Raw genomic sequence first — 19,151 nt, 5'->3', positions numbered from 1 at the left:
TGATGGAATGAAGCCCTCAAAAGCTCATGGTGTGCAGAATTGACAGGCGCCTTATTTTCTCGTTTGGAAGCCAATCGGTTATGCATGGAAGCTGGGTGAGATGTTCCTCCAACCATGTTCTTTGGGCCTTGTTGCACCGAGAGGCAGATGACATGCTTAGATTGACAGCTCCTGTGGATCTTAGTAATGGCTTTGGAGAGTGTTAAGAGCTTGTTGGAGTAAACTAAAGGCCATTTAGTCCTCTTCCTGCTTTCCAAGGTAGCCCACTCAGATGGCTCCAGAAAGTCCACCAGTAAGAGACCCACAGCCATTCAACGTTTCCCATTATTGCTCCACAGCACCTGATAGATCTCAACTTTCTCATCAGCCTGTAAATGGGATGGAGTAGTGGGGAATTCTGGGAGTTGAAGTCACACCATCAAGGTTGAGAATAACTGCTCTAGAGTTGTGCTGGAGAAGCTGAGAATACCATCCCTTGCCACTAATAGCCCTTGGATTTATATCCCGCTTCACAGCGTCTTAGCCACTGAGCCACCGCGTCTTTATTTTCTTTACTCTTATTTCTTCTCAAAACCAATTCTTTGATAGAGTCTGCTCCTTCCCTGGGATCTTAAAAAGAACAGGTTTTGAGAAGAAATAAGAGTAAAGAAAATAAAGACGCGGTGGCTCAGTGGCTAAGACGCTGAGCTTGTGGATCAGAAAGGTCAGCAGTTCAGCGGTTCAAATCCCTAGTGCCGCGTTAACGGAGTGAGCTTCTGCCAAACTAGCAGTTCGAATGCACGTAAAATGCAAGTAGAAAAATAGGAACCACCTTTGGTGGGAAGGGAACAGCGTTCCATGAGCCTTTGGTATTGAGTCATGCCGGCCACATGACCACGGAGACGTCTTTGGACAACGCTGGCTCTTTGGCTTTGAAACAGAGATGAGCACCGCCCCCTAGAGTCAGGAACAACTAGCACATATGTGCGAGGGGAACCTTTACCTAAGAATAAAGAATCCAAGTCGTGGCTCTTGGCCAACATGCCGGACGTGCATGAACATAACCAAGGCCAGATTTAACAGCCGTGCCACAATCACAATATTAAGTTGTCATTTCTCTGCAGAGGAGTTGTTATGGGATGATTGCATTTGGATTAACTGTAGGTAGCGCTTCACAAAACACAGCCCTGTGGAAACGGAGACTCCTGTCTATTGAAATTTCCCAAGCTGCGAAAGACATCTTTGCAATTTGCTTCTTCTTCAAACTATAGCTTGCCCTCCTTGCAAACGTTTAAACTCTTCAAGCCACGAGCTAATTTCAGTTTTCCCTTTGTTGGGCTCTAGTCCTACACACGGCTCTAGTTGGGTACGTGTGTGTGTGTGTATGTACAAGGACAAATTTGAGTGGAGTGGGGTGGGGTGGGGTGCCCATAGTGTGGGGAGACTGCCAAGCTGCATTTCCTGAAGTGCGGTAAAATCAGCAGTGGGATGAACAGGAGAACAGATGGAAGAAACAGCTGCTCTTTATTCCATTTTGACCAATTTTGCACTTGGCTCTGCTTCCAGAACCTCCTTTGGCGAGTCTTCCCTTAAGCCCACCTGGTGGCATTCCCTATGTCTTAATCTAACATCATCCTAGAACATGAGGCTGGTAACCGTCTTGAGTGCCAGGTGCCAAAAGAATGGAAAAGGCCTTCAAGGTTAACAAACAATGACTGGTTTGATACAAGCCTCTTCTGGAGTCTTTCTTGACTCCCCGGTTTGGCCTAGAACCCTGGAATTCTCTGGTAGCGTCTATCCATGTCCTTGTCAAATTTGACCTCATACAGCCTTTGAGCCCAAAGGAGATAGGCTAAGACTGGACGTGTTTCATGGTGTGATCTATTGTGGATCACAGTGTGAGATGGTGTGTCCTTGCAGAGGCCTTAGATGTATCAGTAGAAGCTATCAAAGACAGATAGTATTGACTGAGTCACCAAAGGAAGCTCTTGGTTGAGTTGAACATGACTTCTGGAACAAGATTCTGTCATTTTCTTAGCAACAATCTAGAAGTAATTGTAAGAAATTTGCAATTCCTTCCTTCCTGGAGATTATTTCCAGTCTAGTTTACAGCCCTGGATGTCTCCCCTCCAAGTGGCAACCAGGCTAATGTCTTCTTAACTTCCCAGGTCAAGGTAGAGTTCACAATTTCTCACCTCCTTCAGGTTTTGGGGTTGTTGCTCCTGAATCTTGGACCATTATGGGGAACTGTCCCTGGTGCTGAAGCTTTAATCTCTCTCTCTCTCTCTCTCTCTCTCTCTCTCTCTCTCTCTCTCTCTCACACACACACACACACACACACACACACACACACACACACACAATCTCTCTCCCTCCCTTCCCCCCCCCCTCTCTCTCGGATACTCCTAAGAAGACTCACTAGATTCTGGAGTGAAGCCTCTGAAAACTGCCTATAAAAGAAAGGCACAAATAATTGTTGGGTTCTGATGAAATGCCTGAAGGCTAGTCAAAACCATGATATCATCCCTGCTTCTATGGTAACAGGAGTTTTAAAAAAAAGGAGATTTCATCAACATTGCTTTGGCCCTTTGAGTAGGTACCGAAAGAACGTGTCCGAGCATCTCCTGAGCAATTCCCTTCACAGCTGGATAGCTTGGGTCCGCACCAAAACACATCTGGGGGGTTCCGAGCCTGGATCTACAATAAGTAAACTAGCATCTTGCTTTATTCCCTGTGTTGTGACGGTTAACATCTCTGGGCTGTATGTTGATTTAATTCCGCTTGAGTAAAACTATTAGCTGCTCAGAGTCATTTTTCAGAACAAGATGAGTAGCATACATCTTTAGCAAAGAAATAGTTAGAAAAGTTGCAACCCCTCCAAGCAATTCGAAGAGCCACCAGCTCCAGTTTAATTTCCATCCTTCAGCTTTTATCAAGTTGCTTGATTTCTCCCTCTACTCTTTTTTTTTAGCCAGCTTCTTCTGATTTATGAGTTTCTTCCAAGTTGCCCTAATGAGGAGGCCAAATCGAGAGCAACCCGGGCCAAGGGGAGCGATCCTTCACTCTGACCATCAGCAGGCTTTGGTGGCCTGGGTTACGCCAGAGAAAGCAATAAGCAAGAAGAAAATTTCACTTAGTTCTCACTGAGCTTTAGAACAAATCCATCATCTCGGACATGACTAGCATAGAAAAGAGGAATTTCATCTAAGACGTTGTTAAGGGTCAGAGCTGCTCTTAAGGGCGGAAACTTGTTGCCTGCAGATTTTGGGGCTGTTTATTTGCCAGAAAGGAGCCAAGCTGATCCAGGACCATCCAGCTTTTTGTCCCTATCTTGGGCAACCAGAGCTCTCTAAATCTACACCAGTGTTTCTCAACCTTGGCAACTTGAAGATGTCCGGACTTCAACTCCCAGAATTCCCCAGCCAGCGAATGCTGGCTGGGGAATTCTGGGAGTTGAAGTCCGGACATCTTCAAGTTGCCAAGGTTGAGAAACACTGCTTTAAAGAGCTCCCCTACAGCAGGATAACAGAATAACAGAGTCCTTGGAGGTCTTCTAGTCCAACCCCCTGCTCAAGCAGGAGGTCTTGTACCATTGCAGGCAAATGTCCAGTCTCTTCTTAAAAGCCTCCAGTGAGGAGCACCCAAAACGTCTGAAGGCAAGACGTCCCACTGATTAATTGTTCTCCCTGTCAGGAAATTTCTCCTCCTTTCTAGGTTGTTTCTCTTCTTGATTAGTTTCCATCCGTTGCTTCTGGTTCCGCTTTTACCTTCTTCCAAACGATTGGCAGTTGTAGCCTTCCTGGCTTTCTCTAATTATTATTTGTTGGCATCTAAGCAGATGATTCACATCACCAATCTGTAATAGGAGAGGATCCATCTCCTTCCTTCCTTCCTTCCTTCCTTCCTTCTTTCCTTCCTTCCTTCTTTCTATATTTCTTTCCTTCCTTCCCTTTCTTTCTTTCTTTCTTTTTCCCTCCTCCCTCCCTCCCTCCCTCCCTCCCTCCCTCCTTCTCACCCTCTCTTTCTGTTTTCCTCTTTCTCTCTCCATTGCCTCCTTCTATCGTCCTCACCAGGCTGATCTGGGGTCTCAATTGATATGTCAGGAAGGAAAGACAGGATTTCCCCCCCTGCATTTGAGAAGCCTCAATGCATATGAGAAGCCTCAAAGTGGAGCATTTTTGGCTGCCAATGCTTTGCCTGGTCCTGCAGCTTCCATTCTGCTCCTTCTATCTGAGTTCAGACCGATGATTTCTTGTAAGATACGACTGAAAAGAAGGAAGAACCGCTTCCTTCATCCGGGAAGTGGCATGAGGGTGAATTCCATATTTTTAGGCGCAAGAAAGAGGAGGATGCCATATTAAGGGTAGCTTTAATTTTTCCGGCTGTTTCTCTTCCCTGTCGTGTGCCATTTAACCTTCGGAGAGTGGCGGAGAATTGGGCACCGAAGCCATTAGATATAATGGGGTTAATTCTGTTTGTACGGCCAGGCGTGGCATAGATCAAATATCTTCCTCTGCATCCTGAAGAACATTTATGAGAGCGTCTTTCATAATTATGCTTCCAGAGGTATATGACCCCAAATTAATATGGGCAGTTGTATTCCAGCTAAACCCTGCATTCAGCAGATGGGAGAAAACGGGGGAGGAATTGAACTGGCCAGACCTTCACTGATGAGAGAGGCATAATAATCAGGACACTGATTGAAACGGCTGCTTGTTTGCAACGGTCTCGCTTAGCCGCAGAGATGTTGGTCTCAAGCGTGGTCATAAGTCGAGGACGACCCTCTGAGATGTCCACGCCGGTTTGTCTCTAGATGCTTTGCGCATCGAGCCAGCAGCTGGACACTTCAGAGTTAGCCCTGTGCAAACTTGAGCCCTGTAAAGCAGTGGTCTCCAACCTTGGCCACTTTAAGACCTGTGGACTTCAACTCCCAGAGTTCCTCAGCCAGCAAAGCTGGCTGAGGAACTCTGGGAGTTGAAGTCCACAGGTCTTAAAGTGGCCAAGGTTGGAGACCACTGCTGTAAAGGACAGCGTGTGACAGAGGTATAAATTCTGCTTTGCTGTGAAGGTCAGAATCCCTTCCATAACTGTGCTGATAGAGAAAAGACGCCAGATAACCAAAATCGATTCCTCATCCTCTCGCCATCAACCGTGGTTCTTCCACGTTGTTCAATTTACCACATAAAGGGTGATAAGGACCCAGGAATACAATTCTGCTCGCTCGAAACCAGCTGATTCGTCGTCTGGTTCCTGCCTTTGCTAAGCTGGGAGAACTGGTTCATGGACATCAGGGGGATTCACAATGGTTGTGTCTCCTGCGGTTCGATTAATTAGACCAGGGGTGTCCAAACGTGGGAACTTTAAGACTTGTGGACTTCAACTGCCAGAATTCCCCAGCTGGCTGGCTTGGGAATTCTGGGAGTTGAAGTCCACAAGTCTTAAAGTCGTTTGGACACCCCTGAATTAAACAGTTGCAAGGTGGAATCAGTTTATATATTTTTCATGTTGACTAAAACTTGTATTGACTAACTCATGTTGACTGACACTTGTATAACACTTCTGCTGACGGTAGTTTATCAGTTCAAATCTCACCAGGCTCAAGGTTGACTCAGCCTTCCATCCCTCTGAGGCTGGATGTCAATAGCAGTTAGACTTATATACCGCTTCATAGGGCTTTCAGCCCTCTCTAAGTGGTTTACAGAGCATATTGCCCCCAACAATCTGGGTCCTCATTTTACCCACTTCGGAAGGATGGAAGGCTGAGTCAACCCTGAGCCGGTGAGATTTGAACCGCTGAACTGCTGATCTAGCAGTAGCCTGCAGTGCTGCATTTAACCACTGCGCCACCTTGGCTCTGCAGCCATCTTTTCTTTTGGGTCTATGGCCTGCCACACTTTCTATTATTCTACTATGCCTTCTCTATGGTGGGGAAATGGGAGGGGGGATTGTGCGGAGTTAGATGCGATGTAGCCATAACAACATTCTTTCTAGAAAGCCAAGGTCATCCTTTGTCTCTGCACCTCTGCACCTGACCGGAACTGGATGGGTGGAACTGCCAGCATGGCAGTGGGAGATTGGACCATAGGATGGACTGGTGGGTGTGGGGGGGCAAGATCTTGAACTTTCAACTGGGTGGGGAAAACGGGGAAGCTTTCAGATTCAAGGTTTCCCAGATGTGCCAATGTGGCTCTCTTCATCAATTGGAACTTTGAGGAATCCTGTGCCTTGGACTCTGATTTAATTTTGGATGCTATTTGGAACCCTGACATTGGGGAAATGAGGACCCAAATTGTTGGGGGCAATATGCTGACACTGTAAACCGTTTAGAGAGGACTGTGAAGCAAAGAGGGCTGCGAAGGGGTATAGAAGTCTAAGGGCTATTGCTATGTTTAGGCCTTGAGGTGAGGCAAATGGTCCTGATGTCCAATTTCCAAAGATTTCTTTTTCGATGCTTAGAGATGAGCCTATCTTCAACTAGATTCCCCCTTGATTCAGGGATCCTGTTTCTGATTGGGATTTCTGATTTTGTGTAATCGGGGTTGAACCCATGACCTTCCTGCTCCTGAAGCAGGATCCCTGGGCTCCAGAACTGGGTCATTCATCCTAAGTTGACCTCTACCATCATGTGGCATTTATTATGCGCCTGATTGTCACTTGCTCTTTAGCTGCCTTCAACCTGGCTGCAAAAGATCTCTTCGTCATTGCTTCTGGATCCTGAAAAAAATAATGATCAAAACTCACCGTTTGGCAAAGCCAAAAATATGGCGCTGTTGCGTCCTCTTGCTAGATAGATTGTCAGTTGATTTCTCCACCTCTAAAGGGTCTGGTTTGATTAGACAGGCTGTAATGAAGAGCTGTATTAAGCTGATAACCATTTCTGGCATTTATTATCCCCTCTGCCAACAGTGTTTTTAGCACTCATTTGCTGTCTTGTTGAGATAAGGAGGAGCAGCCAACCTCTCTGTGTGTGACATTCTCTCTCCCTCCCTCCTCATCCCTCTCTCTCTCTCTCCCTCTCCCCCCCCCTCCCCGCACAGGACCTGCTGTTCAGTGTTTGTGCTCTCAATATCATCTCCACCATTGTGTGTGCGTTGGCAACGGCGATGTGCTGCATGCAGATGGTCTCCTCCGATGTTCTGCAAATGGTGAGTGAGATGCAGATGTCCTCTGGCCAAGCCGCAAGGGGAGGGTACAAGCAAGGCACAGAGCCGAGGTGGTGCAGTGGTTAGAGTGCAGCACTGCAGGCTACTTCAGCTACTGCAGTTCTGCACTTCAGCTGTTCAAATCTCACCGGCTCAAGGTTGACTCAGCCTTCCATCCTTCCAAGGTGGGTGAAATGAGGACCCGGATTGCTGTTGGGGGCAATATGCTCTGTAAACCGCTTTGAGAGGGCTGAAAGCCCTATGAAGCGGTAGATAAGTCTAACTGCTATTGCTATTGCATGTGGAAGGTAGGATTGGAAGGGGATTTCACCTTGGGATTGAGGAAAGTCATCGTTTCGTTTCTTTCCCAACCACCACGAAGAGTGTTTAGGTGGGGCCTGTGAAGACTCCAAGTTCAAGCCCACCATCAACCATGGACCAGCCACCAGTTCTTTCTCTCTCTCTCCCCACCCAAACGGGGTTCTTATGAAGAACTTGGAGAAGGTTAAACTCTCCCTATTGCCGCTTTGATTTCCCAGAGACATTTTGATATGAACCTATCAAAGAAATGATAAGAAGAACTTGATGTCCTCCAGATGCCCAGGTCACCTTATCCTCAATCCCAATGAACTTTTGAGTCAACCAATCATCCCAAGACTTTACGTAAAGCAAGCTTTGGTGGGGAAATGAATATATGTAGTTAGCATTTAGTGTCTCAGTTTTGTTCCTCAAAGTTTTAGGGCAGAATTTCAGATATTAGGACCGTAGAGTTTCAATGCTAGTCTTTTGTTGTTGCTATACTCCATGTCATTCTTCTCCAGATCTTCCTCCACATGGGAAATAGAATTACCCCCAGCGATTCTATTTTGTAAGTTCTCCTAGGGCTGCAGCCATGAGATCAGTTTCTCTGCTTTGTGACAGCAGGTGCCACAATTGAATCCAATTCTCTCCCACCCACCCCCCTTTTTTTTTTTGAGGAGACTGAATGAATTCTGTAAACGACAGGCAACGTTTCTGATTTTCTAGAATCGCTGTTTAAACAATCTTCTAAATTGGAGAGCCCAACAGAGGCCAAGCCTTGACTAAGCTTGCCTCAAATTCGCCCGAGCACCCAGGGAAGATTAGTTTACATTTATTTTTCAAGACCTCCAGGAAAGGAAGATTACTTCTCATTTTATTTTGACCGCAGCTGAATTCCAATTCCCTGCCTGGAAAGGACATTAAACAGCCTTGCTTGGCGGAAACGCAACCAGGGGCCACTTTTAAGGTGGCACGTGGCCAGCCTGCGGTGTTCTCTTCGAGACTCTTCCATTTATTGTAAAATTTATGGACCCCACTTTATCCACAAGGGTGCTTTACGTTGCATTTAAGAAGATGGCGAACATAGGATAGCTCTGATATTGCAAAAGAAGTTGATCAGGCTCCAAAACGGCCACTAAGCTAATTTTCTAAAATGTCATTTGAATTCCCTGAACCCAAAGATATTAGCTGATGAATCCCCAAGCAGAAAGCCTTTGGAACTCCAAAGCGTTGGTGCCACCATCAAGAAGGCCCTGCGTTTTCTCAAAGCATCACGTAATTACCCCACCAGGAAGGAGCCTCAACTAAAGCTTTACTCCACATTTTAGAGGCCCTTCCTTCCACCAATTGAGGCCTAAAATGCTTGAGGTTTTAAAACTAAAAAGCTTGAATTACTGTATTTTTCGGACTATAAGATGCACCAGTGTATAAGACACACCACGATTTTGAAGAGGAAAGAAAAAATTTTTGTCCTCCCCGGTCCTCAGGAACACTCTACAGGTTTCAACAGGGCTGGGGGAAGGCTAAAACATGCAAAAAAACAGGCTGTTTTTTGCAAAAACGGGGGCATTTTTGCCTCCCCCCCAGCCCTGCTAAAGCCTGCAGAGTGCTTCTGGGGGCTGAGGAAAGGCGAAAATGCCTCAGTTTTTTGCAAAAATGGGATTCAGGGGTGGGGCGTCAGGAGGTCAAAAATGGCTGTATTCAATGTATAAGACGTACTAACATTTCCACGCTCTTTTGGTGGTGGGGGGGAAGGTGCGTCTTATACTCTGAAAAATACGGTAGTCTTCTCAGCACATAAAGGATTGTTTTTTTTCAGGTATTACATTAAAAAAAAGGGCGTGCATCCACAAAATGAAATTGCATAAAGCATTCAGGTCAGGGAGAGAGACACATGTGTACAAAACACTCCCATTATTTGTCCAATATATGCTTGACAAATATTTAGATTTGCTGGCAATAACACAACAGCAACAACAACAATAATAATAATGCTCCAGCTCTCTCGTTTATGCCGCCCAGTTTTTGCCACAGAGGTCTCATTCTGCCAATCCAGACTGCATGACTCCTCACGGGACGATCCTGCACCAGACGCTGGACTTCGACGAGTTTATTCCTCCCATCCCCCCGCCACCTTATTACCCACCGGAATATACTTGCACGCCAGCTGCGGAGACGCAAAGGTGAGCCGCCTTTCATCTGAACCGGCTGAGCTACGCAACACTCCTGGGGTGGGGGAGGAGATGAACCCTGAACCTCAGCTGGGGTTCTTAGATCCTAGTTGGGTTTCTACATAATGTTGAGATGTTTGCTTAGCTTTTGGCTTCATTCTTTGCTTTGGAAAAGATGAAGTATTTCTTGGGAGGCCTTTGAATAACCCTCTGAGCCAAAAGCAAACCCAGGTTAAGCCTTCACATTAGTGGATCCAGTGGGTGGACTTCCATGAGTTACAAGCTACAGGTGTCTAAATATTGATATGTTCATTCATTTGGTCTTTGTTGTTAACTGGGAAGACTGTCATTGTACTTATCTGCTATCTATCTTTGTCTGTCTGTCTGTCTGTCTGTTTTTCCCTTTTTTTGGGAGGGGGGAGGGGTCTTAAGTAAATAGATTCCTTGGGTGGAGCAAGTACAGCAAGGGGAAAGGCAAAATGGACTGCTAAATTGGCCACGCCCACCCAGTCACATGACCATGTAGCCACGCCTCACCCAACCCATCCAGCCTCCCAACAGTGTGAGGGACCGTGAATCGGCCCCCTGTTCAAAAAGTTTGAGGACCCCTGGTCTATGTCTTCTTTCTATCTATCTATCTATCTATCTATCTATCTATCTATCTATCTATCTATCTATCTATCTATCTATCTATCTACCTACCTACCTACCTACCTATCTATTTATCTATCTATCTATCATCTACCTACCTACATACCTACATACTTACCTACCTATCTATCTATATCTACCTACCTACCTACCTACCTACCTATCTATCTTTCTATCATCTATCTACCTACCTATCTATATCTACCTACCTACCTACCTACCTACCTACCTACCTACCTACCTATCTATCTATCTATCTATCTATCTATCTATCATCTATATACCTACCTACCTACCTACCTATCATCTGTCTGTCTGTGTCTTCTGTCTGTCTATTTATCTATCTAACTATCTAACTATCTGTCATTTCTTCATTTTATGCAAGATGCATCAAGCATCACTTGCAAAGAAATATGACTTCCTAGCCAACAAAAACCCTTCCTGTTGAATTCTGACACAGAGACGCTTAAACCCACTGGAATTAGCAAGATAATTAGTCATGTTAGGCTTGACTAAAGCTCTCCCGAACTCCATAGCTCTTCTTTAAGGATCAGTAATTCTGACTCCAATCAATAAATATATATATATATTTAATTGGCCGCCCAGTTAATTAAGACACCTGATGAATTGGAGAAGTTGTTTTCATTGATCCAAGGGCTTGAGCATTTAAAACACTGAAGCATTGCATGTAGTGGCTCTGTTAACAGCTCTTGATCAGGAGGGAGCAAGATGAGGGACGCCAAGACGGTGGCCATCTTCCTGTGATCAGAAGCTCACCCCATTTTGGAACGTGTTGCTTACGGGACATGCGTAGAGCTTACAGGGTGGAGCTTCAGTCGCACAGACAGGGATGTTGTCTTCACTTTTTTGAACCCCCCCCCCCCCCCAGACAACCCTGCTCATCATCGTTATCTCATCTGTGCTTTAGGGCATTCCACTTGGACTTCCCACACTCTTCCTTCAGCGCGTTATACGAGGTGACCATCAACAGCCCTGGGATCCTCTACCCAGCCGAGCTGCCTCCCCCTTACGAGGCGGTCGTCGGACAAGCTCCGGCTAACCAGGTTAGAGGGCATTTCTGGGAATGGACCAACTTTGGAAAGGTCTTAGTAAAACCATGGGATCTCTATTCCTTAAAATAGACAACCATTTCAATAGGAGCCAGCCGTGTGCAGCAGCTGCCAAAAAAGCCAACACAGTTCTAGGCTGCATGGATAGAATCAAGATCACGTGAAGGGTTAATACCACTTCATAATGCCTTGGTAAGGCCACACTTGGAATCCAGCATTCAGTTTTGGTCGCCACGATGTAGAAAAGATGTTAAAACTCTAGAAAGAGTGCAGAGAAGAGCAACAAAGAGGATGAGGGGACTGGAGGCTAAAGCATATGAAGAACGGTTGCAGGAACTGGGAATGGCTAGTTTAATGAAAAGAAGGACTAGGGGAGACATGATAGCAGTCTTCCAATATTTGAGGGGCTTCCACAAAGAACAGGGAGTCAAGCTATTCTCCAAGGCACCTGAGGGTAGAACAAGAAGCAACGGGTGGAAACTAATCAAGGAGAGAAGCAACTTAGAAGTGAGGAGAAATTTCCTGACTGTTAGAACAATTAATCAGTGGAACAAATCACCTCCAGAAGTCGTGAATGCTCCAACACTGGAAGTTTTTAAGAGGATGTTGGATAACCATTTGTCTGAAGTAGCGTAGGCTGGAAGTTGGACTAAAAGACCTCCAAAGTCCCTTCCAACTCTTGTTATTCTATTCCTCTGAATGGAGATGGATTTGATTTTCAACCTTCTGAGACGTCTTTAGACTCGATAGTTGAGAACAAGTCTTGCGGTGCACATCCTTTTTCCCTCTCTCAGAGGTTTCCAGAGCCCAAACATGTGGGCAAAACTTCAATTTAGAGAGTATTAAGAAGCAAGAAGGAGCTTCATTCCTGCGCACTTTCGTATTTCTTTAGGTGGATTTGATTTTCAGGCCGCTGCCTCTTCTGTATTCTTTCCAAATTGCACAGTCTGAGTTTTTAACCTGCAAATCTCACAGAGCCTTCTCTGTGGCTGCCCCGACCCTTTGGAACGAACTACCCCCAGAAATCCGGACCTTGCCCACTCTCATGGCCTTCAGAAAAGCTGTCAAGACCTGGATTTTCCGGCAGGCCTGGGGCTGTTGACCTCATTGTTAAGATCCAGCCCCGACTGAAATGAATGTATTTGTGTCGTTTTAACTTGTCTTATTTTCTTTTTATTTTATTTCTTTTCCCTTCTATAAGCCGCCCGGAGTCCTCCAGGATTGGGGGGGGGGGCTATAAATAAAATTAAACTTACAAACTTACCTCTCCTGGATTCCAAGTTCTGCTTGGGTGCCCTGGTGCATAATTGGATTTATGAAGTTCCTGAATGCAACTCTCTTCCTCGGGGGCAAAACATAAAGAGGCCTATTGAATTGAATTGAATTTATTATATTTCTATGCCGCCCTTTTCCCTGGAGGGGACTCAGGGTGGCTCACAACCCAAGTCAAGGGGTGGGGGGTACAAATAAGGGGAAAAAAGCACGAACAAAACAATACCACAATTTAAAAGCACACAGCAACCATACCATTCGAGGGGGGGGACAAAAGCTCATTAGCCCCAGGCCTGTCGGAACAGCCAGGTTTTAAGGGCTTTGCGGAAGGCCTGGAGGGTGGTGAGGGTTCGAATCTCCACGGGGAGCTCGTTGGCAAGTTTTGTTACAATCAGGAAGGAAAAGATCCCCCCGGGGATGGAAATTTCATCGGCCTGCCTCCCTCTTTGTTTTATTGGATTACAATTTTTATATCTCCCCTTTTCCATATTTCAAGCAGAAACATCTTCAGAGCAGGAGGAATTGGCTGCTTAGGAGATTTTTCTAACTCTAAATAAATTAGCTAAAGAGATGTCGCCTTATCTTCTCTTATCCCTTTTTGGGGTTGAGGTTTCTTTCCTATGCTTTCCTCTTTCCTTGTCATTTGACTACTCTTAAAGGTTCCTCTGCTCCAAAATTAGCTCCAGATTCCTTTCCAGATATGTCTGTGGAGAGTCTCAATCATCCAAGTCATGGTTGTCCCACAGGAGCTTCCCCCCCGCCAAAAGGCAACGTTTTTCTTTAAAAACATTTTATTTCTCATCCAAGAAGCTTCTTCCCAATTTTACTGACATTGGAAGAAGAGATATTAGGTTCAAGAAGAAGAAGGAGGAGGAGGAGGAGGAGGAGGAGGAGGAGGAGGAGAAGGAGAAGAAGAAGGAGGAGGAGGAGGAGGAGGAGGAGGAGGAGGAGGAGGAGGAATTCTAGATATTCTAGATATAAAATTTGGATTTCTAGATACGTTGGGAAATGAAGGAGGGATCATACCAATTTTGGATTGGCTTCCTTCCCAAACTGTGTCTGTATCTTCAATAAACAGCTGCTTTAAACTCTTCATCCATGCACTGAACGACAACCTAGTTGAGTTCTTTTTATTTTTCTCCTAACTTTTTACAGGTCACCAGTATGGAACAGCAAATCACAGAATCCAACTTGGCAGAGCGAAATGCAGCAGCCGGTTTCAACTGCCAAGGTAGTTTCCACCGCTCTCCATGCGAGTGTTGAGAAAACTTGTGCGGCCCTCTCTGAGTAGAGTTTCTCACCCTCTTGGAAATGGGTTGTTGTTCACAATGGCCCTCTGCCCCGAAGCCCAATTCTGCAGGAGACGAGCAGGCCGAGCTAGGAGTGATGGACTTAAGCGCATCATCATCAGTTTAGAGTTGTTGATTTATTCAGCCTGTGGACGAGAATCAGGTCGACTGAAGTTCAAACCAAAGTTGGCACCAGATAAGGGTCAATGGAATTCGGGGTGGATTGAATTTGGAGAGCTTGTGAGAACGCAATGATTCTAAACTGATGATGCGCTTAACGCCACCACCCCCGGCTCCCCCAGTTCTTCTACAAATTCATTGAGAAGATGCATCTCCACAAGGCAATGTAGGGTGCCGAGGAAAAGGTGTTCAGATTACTCATATAGAGGAGAGCCATTAGTTGATGAATGAAATGTATGGCACCAGTTATTCAGTGGTGGAACCAAGACTATGGAAGGGTTCTTGCCCTGTTTTATTGTTGCCCATTTCACTCAACGTTAGCATCTTGAGATGCTCACCTTGAGTGTTTGGGATTTCACTTTTTTCCCAGCCTTGTCAGATGGCACTTCCCAGATGGCCACCACAGTTGTTCCTCTCCACAATTGTCCCAGAACTCCTCCGAAGACTTTTGTTCTCTGGATGTCCTCTCCTGATCTCTGGTTTCTTTCCAGGTGGTCTTGTAGGAAGAGGGTCAAGAAACAGAAGTTGCTCCAGCCTGAACAACCGCGTGTTGACCCAGACTTGCTTGCCGGATTCTCCAGATGACGAGGTCAGTGGCCACAGCCAGACCACTGTGGACCGGCCTCGTAGCAGGACACGCTCTCATAGCCGGCTCTCGGGCTGTTCCTCAGAGAATGTTGGTGTTTCCGAGAGAGACTCTTTCGGCTTGGCCAGAGAAGACAAAGCCACCCCTTCGTCTAAGCCACTGAAGATGTGCTGTGGGGTCTTCAGCCAGCCAGCTGCCCCACCGACTCCCTGCGCCCACTGCTCAGTGCCTGTAAACAGTTTGCCCCACAGATGCCTCAAGAGGACAGCCCAACAGCGGGCAAGGAAAAATGCCATTTGCAACATTGTCCGATCCACTAGTGACCCGTTGTCCTGTTCAGCTGCTACAGAAGGTAAGGAGTCTTTAGAAATACGGTCCGCTCCTTCCTGGTCATGGTTTCCATCTGTTGCCTCACCATCACTCATCCCAACCCCACCACCACCACTAAGGAGGCACTGTCTCCCATATTCATAGAGCAAGATGATAGTGGAGCTTGTAGGATGTTTCAGATCTTAAACCCCAGGTTGATTGATTTGGGTGTAGAGACTTTTCATTTGTTCTTCTTATACTTCAAGAAGCTCTGGTCAATTCTTGTGATTCCTCTTCCCCAACCCTTTTGTCCAATAACTCTGTAACAGTGAGGGAATCATTGGATTAAGCTCATTCTGGGAGCATCACGGAGAGGCCAAGAATGGTTGACCAGTAATTCAAGTCACCTCTTGGATGTTGGAATGAGGAAGATTAAGATTAGAGCTAGGAGTGGCATTGCAGAACATAGAATGCCACGATCACCCATATCTGTTATGGAATAAGATGTCAAGAGGCACAGAGAATTGTAGAGGAAGGAGAATGTTGCTTCCAAACTTCCCATGGAAGAAGGACTTCCATGTGCTGAGTAAGGGACAAAAAGCATCAAACAGCCCGGAGTCCTCTGGGATAGGGTGGCCTATAAATCGATTTAATAAAAAAATAAATAAATAAATTTAATAAATAAACGTGGACTGCTAATCGGATGAAGCATATTTGAAATATGCAGAGTTCTTTCATGGACAATTGCCAGGTGCCAAAGATCAAGTCCACACATAAAGGTCCGATTAAGTTGATTTACGTTTCTCATGCCTATGGACAGGAATCTTCCCAACTCAGGGTTAGCACCTGTAGGAGTTAGATAAGGGTCAATGGAATTAAAAGGAAGGTTCAACTTAGTTTGCTTGTGGCTACGTAGGAATTCTAAACTGATCCCTCATTTGACTCCACTCCCAGGTTCTGCCAGTCCTCCTCCTACACTTTAAGCCCTGACTTGGGAAAGATCTCCTCACCAGAGGAGACATGGCCTCTTTAGCTGGTGACATCCCCATTTTAGGAGTCGTGAGGTTAAGTCATGCAAGTTGAGCACCATCTCTAGGGTGATTTTGTCACCATAAAACAGGGGTGTCAAACTCAAGGCCCGCAGGCCAGATCCGGCCTGCGGACCACCCTGGAAACTATGAAGGACCGGCCCACCATACCGGTGCCAGGGAAAATGGAGCTCTCAGCCCTCCCAAGCTCCGTTTTCGCTGGCAAAATGCTGCAGGAGGCCACCACAGCCGGAAACGGAGCCTGGGAGGGGTACCCCCAACAAGAGTGATGTGAAGCTGGCCACACCCACCCTAACCACACCCAACTGGCCCCCAAGATCAAACACAATCCTGATGTGGCCCTCAGTGAAATTGAGTCTCAGGCTTCCAAATAGCATCCAAAATTAAATCAGAGTCCAAGGCAAAGGATTCCTCAAGGTTCCAATTTATGAAGAGAGCCATGGTGGCACAGCTGGGAAAACCCGAATATGAAAGCTTCCTGTTTCCCCCCACCCAGTTGAAAGTTCAAGATCTCGCCCCCACACCCACAAGTTCATCCCATGGTCCAATCTTCCACTGCCATGCTGGCAGCTTCCACCCATCCAGTCCCAACCAGGTGCAGAAACAAAGGATGACCTTGGCTTTCTAAGAAGAATGTAGTTATGGCTACATATCACCCAACTCCGTATAATCCCCCCTCCCATTTTCCCACAATAGAAAATAGGCAGTAGAAAGTGCGGCAGGCCTGAAGTCCAAAAGGAAAGATGGCTTGCAGGCATGACGTTGAGTTTGACACCCCTGCCATGAAAGATCCTTTAACCAGCCAGGTGTCCCTTCTCCACTCCCAGTAGCCACCACACTGTGACTTCACTTGGTGTATGTCCAGCTGAGCTACCATTTTAAAGCTCCTTTTCTTCCCCCCCCCTGTCCCCCCGTCCCCCCTTTTAGTTCCCGTTTCTAGTCCTCATGTGGCTGCCTCTACTTGCCAGGACCCCGGGAACCGACTCGTGCCAACCGGAAAGCCAAGGGACCCCCCAAAAGCCGAACTTTCCCGGAAGCCAAAGGTCATCCTGAGCCTCTGCCAAGAGCGGCCCCATTCCTTGGTGGACCTGCAGACCTACAAGGACACTAAGATTCTGGTGGCCAAATTTTTGGAACATTCGAACTGCAACTTTACCCCGGAGGTGCGTCACGTGGTCAACAGCATCCGCTCGGTCATCAAGTCTGATGAGCGGCATATGGAAGAAGCCATCTTCAGCGCCAACATCATTGACCAGGTGAGGAGCCTCTACGAGGTTCTTGGTGGGATCCGGATGGGTGGAGAAGAGATGGAGCCACGGGCCCCAAATGCCCGTGAGAGAGCCGAGGTGGCGCAGTGGTTAGGGTGCAGCACTGCAGGCCACTTCAGCTGACTGTTATCTGCAGTTCGGCGGTTCAAATCTCACCGGCTCAAGGTTGACTCAGCCTTCCATCCTTCCGAGGTGGGTGAAATGAGGACCCAGACTGTGGGGGCAATATGCTGACTCTGTAAACCGCTTAGAGAGGGCTGGAAGCCCTATGAAGCGGTATATAAGTCTAGCTGCTATTGCTATTGCTATTGCTAATGCAGAGCTGGGCTGCGAATCCCGTCACCACTGCTTTGCCCGTGCATGTGTGACTCTTCTGTGCATGCGGGGAGTGGGTGGGCGGAGCCTCCTGCCACCGCCACTACCAGTTCACTCGAACTGGGCCAAACTGGGAACAACCCACCACTGCCTAAATGGCCTTCCTTCCTGCTTTCTCTCCCTCCCTTCCTTTCTGTCTCCTTCCTTCCTCCTTCCTTTCCCCCCTCCTGCTTGCTTCCTCTCTCCTTTCTTCCCTTTCTCCTCTCCTTCCCTTCCTTCTCTCCCTCCCTTCCTTTCTGTCTCCTTCCTTCCTCTTTCCTTCCTTCCTTCCCTTCCTTCCCTTCCTTCCCCCACTTTTGCTTGCTTCCTCCCTCCTTTCTTCCCTTCCTCCTCTCCTTCCCTTCTTTCCTTTTTTGCTTTCTTCCTTCTCTCTCTCCCTCCCTCCCATTCTGTCTCCTTCCTCCCTCTGTCCCCCTCTTCCTCCTTCCCTCTTTCTGTCTCCGCCCTCTTTCTTTCTTTTCTTTTTTTCATTTATATGGCTGTCAAACTCACCATGACTTACAGAAATAAAGCCAATACCCCAATAAACCTCCATCTGCCCTCTGAGGGACAATGATCAACCCAAGGCCTTGGTGGGTTCTCCATCGTCCTTTCTTTCACTTGGCCTCTCTTCCACAGGTCATCACGGGCTCCCAGAAGAATGTGGATACCTCCAGAAAGCGGCTCCAGGAAGACCTCCATCTGCAGAGCTGTGGAGCCCTGAGCTCCCCTGTCGCCTTCTTACGCCGGGCCCCCGTCACAAATGCCTTGGAAAGAGGAAGGCCCCACAGTTTGATTGAAGTGTGCCGAGAGACGATCCTTTGACCACGGGCCTTTGGCTCCACTGGGGGATACAAACTCTGCAGAAGAGATTCTGGGGAACCGGGTAACGGAGGGAGATTCATCCCCTTTTCCATGGCTGTCTTGGAAGAAGCAAGGGGGAAGTCAACAAGGGTCTTCTTCTTGTAGAGTTCCACGCTAGATTTTTATTCCCAGGGCTGAGCACTCAAATCTTCATGACCGCATAATTCAACCAAGACTCTTTTATGGACAAAAAAAAAATTTGCTTCTTATTTAACAATGAAACAAACAGAAAACCCACCGAAGCGTCTCTTTTTCTCCTCCTACTAAGGAATTCAGTTTTTTTTCTAAGCTCTAAAGGGGTTTTGTCTGGGGAGTAAGGGAAACTGGGGAGGGCTGTGGGGTAGAGTGGGGTGGGGGCGAGGGAAGGAAATAAACTTTCTTGCTAAGCCGCAGTGGTCCTTCTGTACAATGTAGGAGTTGCATTTTAATCATTGTACCTCAAAAGTGTTTGCACCAAATCTGAACAGTGTTTTCATAATTAAAAAGGGTATTTCTGGAGACGAAAGGCTTCCAGAACTGATTTTGTCATGGCAATAGATCAGCCTCTTTTTCTCTCTCTGTTGTCATTGTTGAGTTTTGTGAACTGGGAAGAACAACACTGAGAATGCAGCTTCCAATTCCCAATTCCAACCTGGGCGCTAACATCGTATTTTGTTTGGGGTTTATG

At 46.7% G+C, this 19,151-nt stretch overlaps 1 protein-coding gene across 1 annotated transcript in view; it reads left to right on the top strand.

Annotated features, from left to right (window-relative positions):
* Positions 1–18,774, top strand: part of LOC116519266 (protein FAM189A1-like) — a 74,466-nt gene extending 55,692 nt beyond the window's left edge. The window contains exons 5-11 of the mRNA XM_032233104.1: positions 7,017–7,124; positions 9,444–9,604; positions 11,172–11,307; positions 13,741–13,816; positions 14,546–14,992; positions 16,926–17,254; positions 18,260–18,774. Coding sequence (XP_032088995.1) covers positions 7,017–7,124; positions 9,444–9,604; positions 11,172–11,307; positions 13,741–13,816; positions 14,546–14,992; positions 16,926–17,254; positions 18,260–18,445 — 1,443 coding nt within the window. The 3' untranslated portion in view covers positions 18,446–18,774. The remainder of the gene's footprint in view (positions 1–7,016; positions 7,125–9,443; positions 9,605–11,171; positions 11,308–13,740; positions 13,817–14,545; positions 14,993–16,925; positions 17,255–18,259) is intronic.
* The last annotated feature ends 377 nt before the right edge of the window (positions 18,775–19,151 follow it).

This window comes from Thamnophis elegans, chromosome 16 (genome assembly GCF_009769535.1).
Source record: "Thamnophis elegans isolate rThaEle1 chromosome 16, rThaEle1.pri, whole genome shotgun sequence".
NCBI lineage: Eukaryota > Metazoa > Chordata > Lepidosauria > Squamata > Colubridae > Thamnophis > Thamnophis elegans.
The sequence above is the reverse complement of the archived record's forward strand: the minus strand, read 5'-3'. Positions and strand labels throughout refer to the sequence as shown.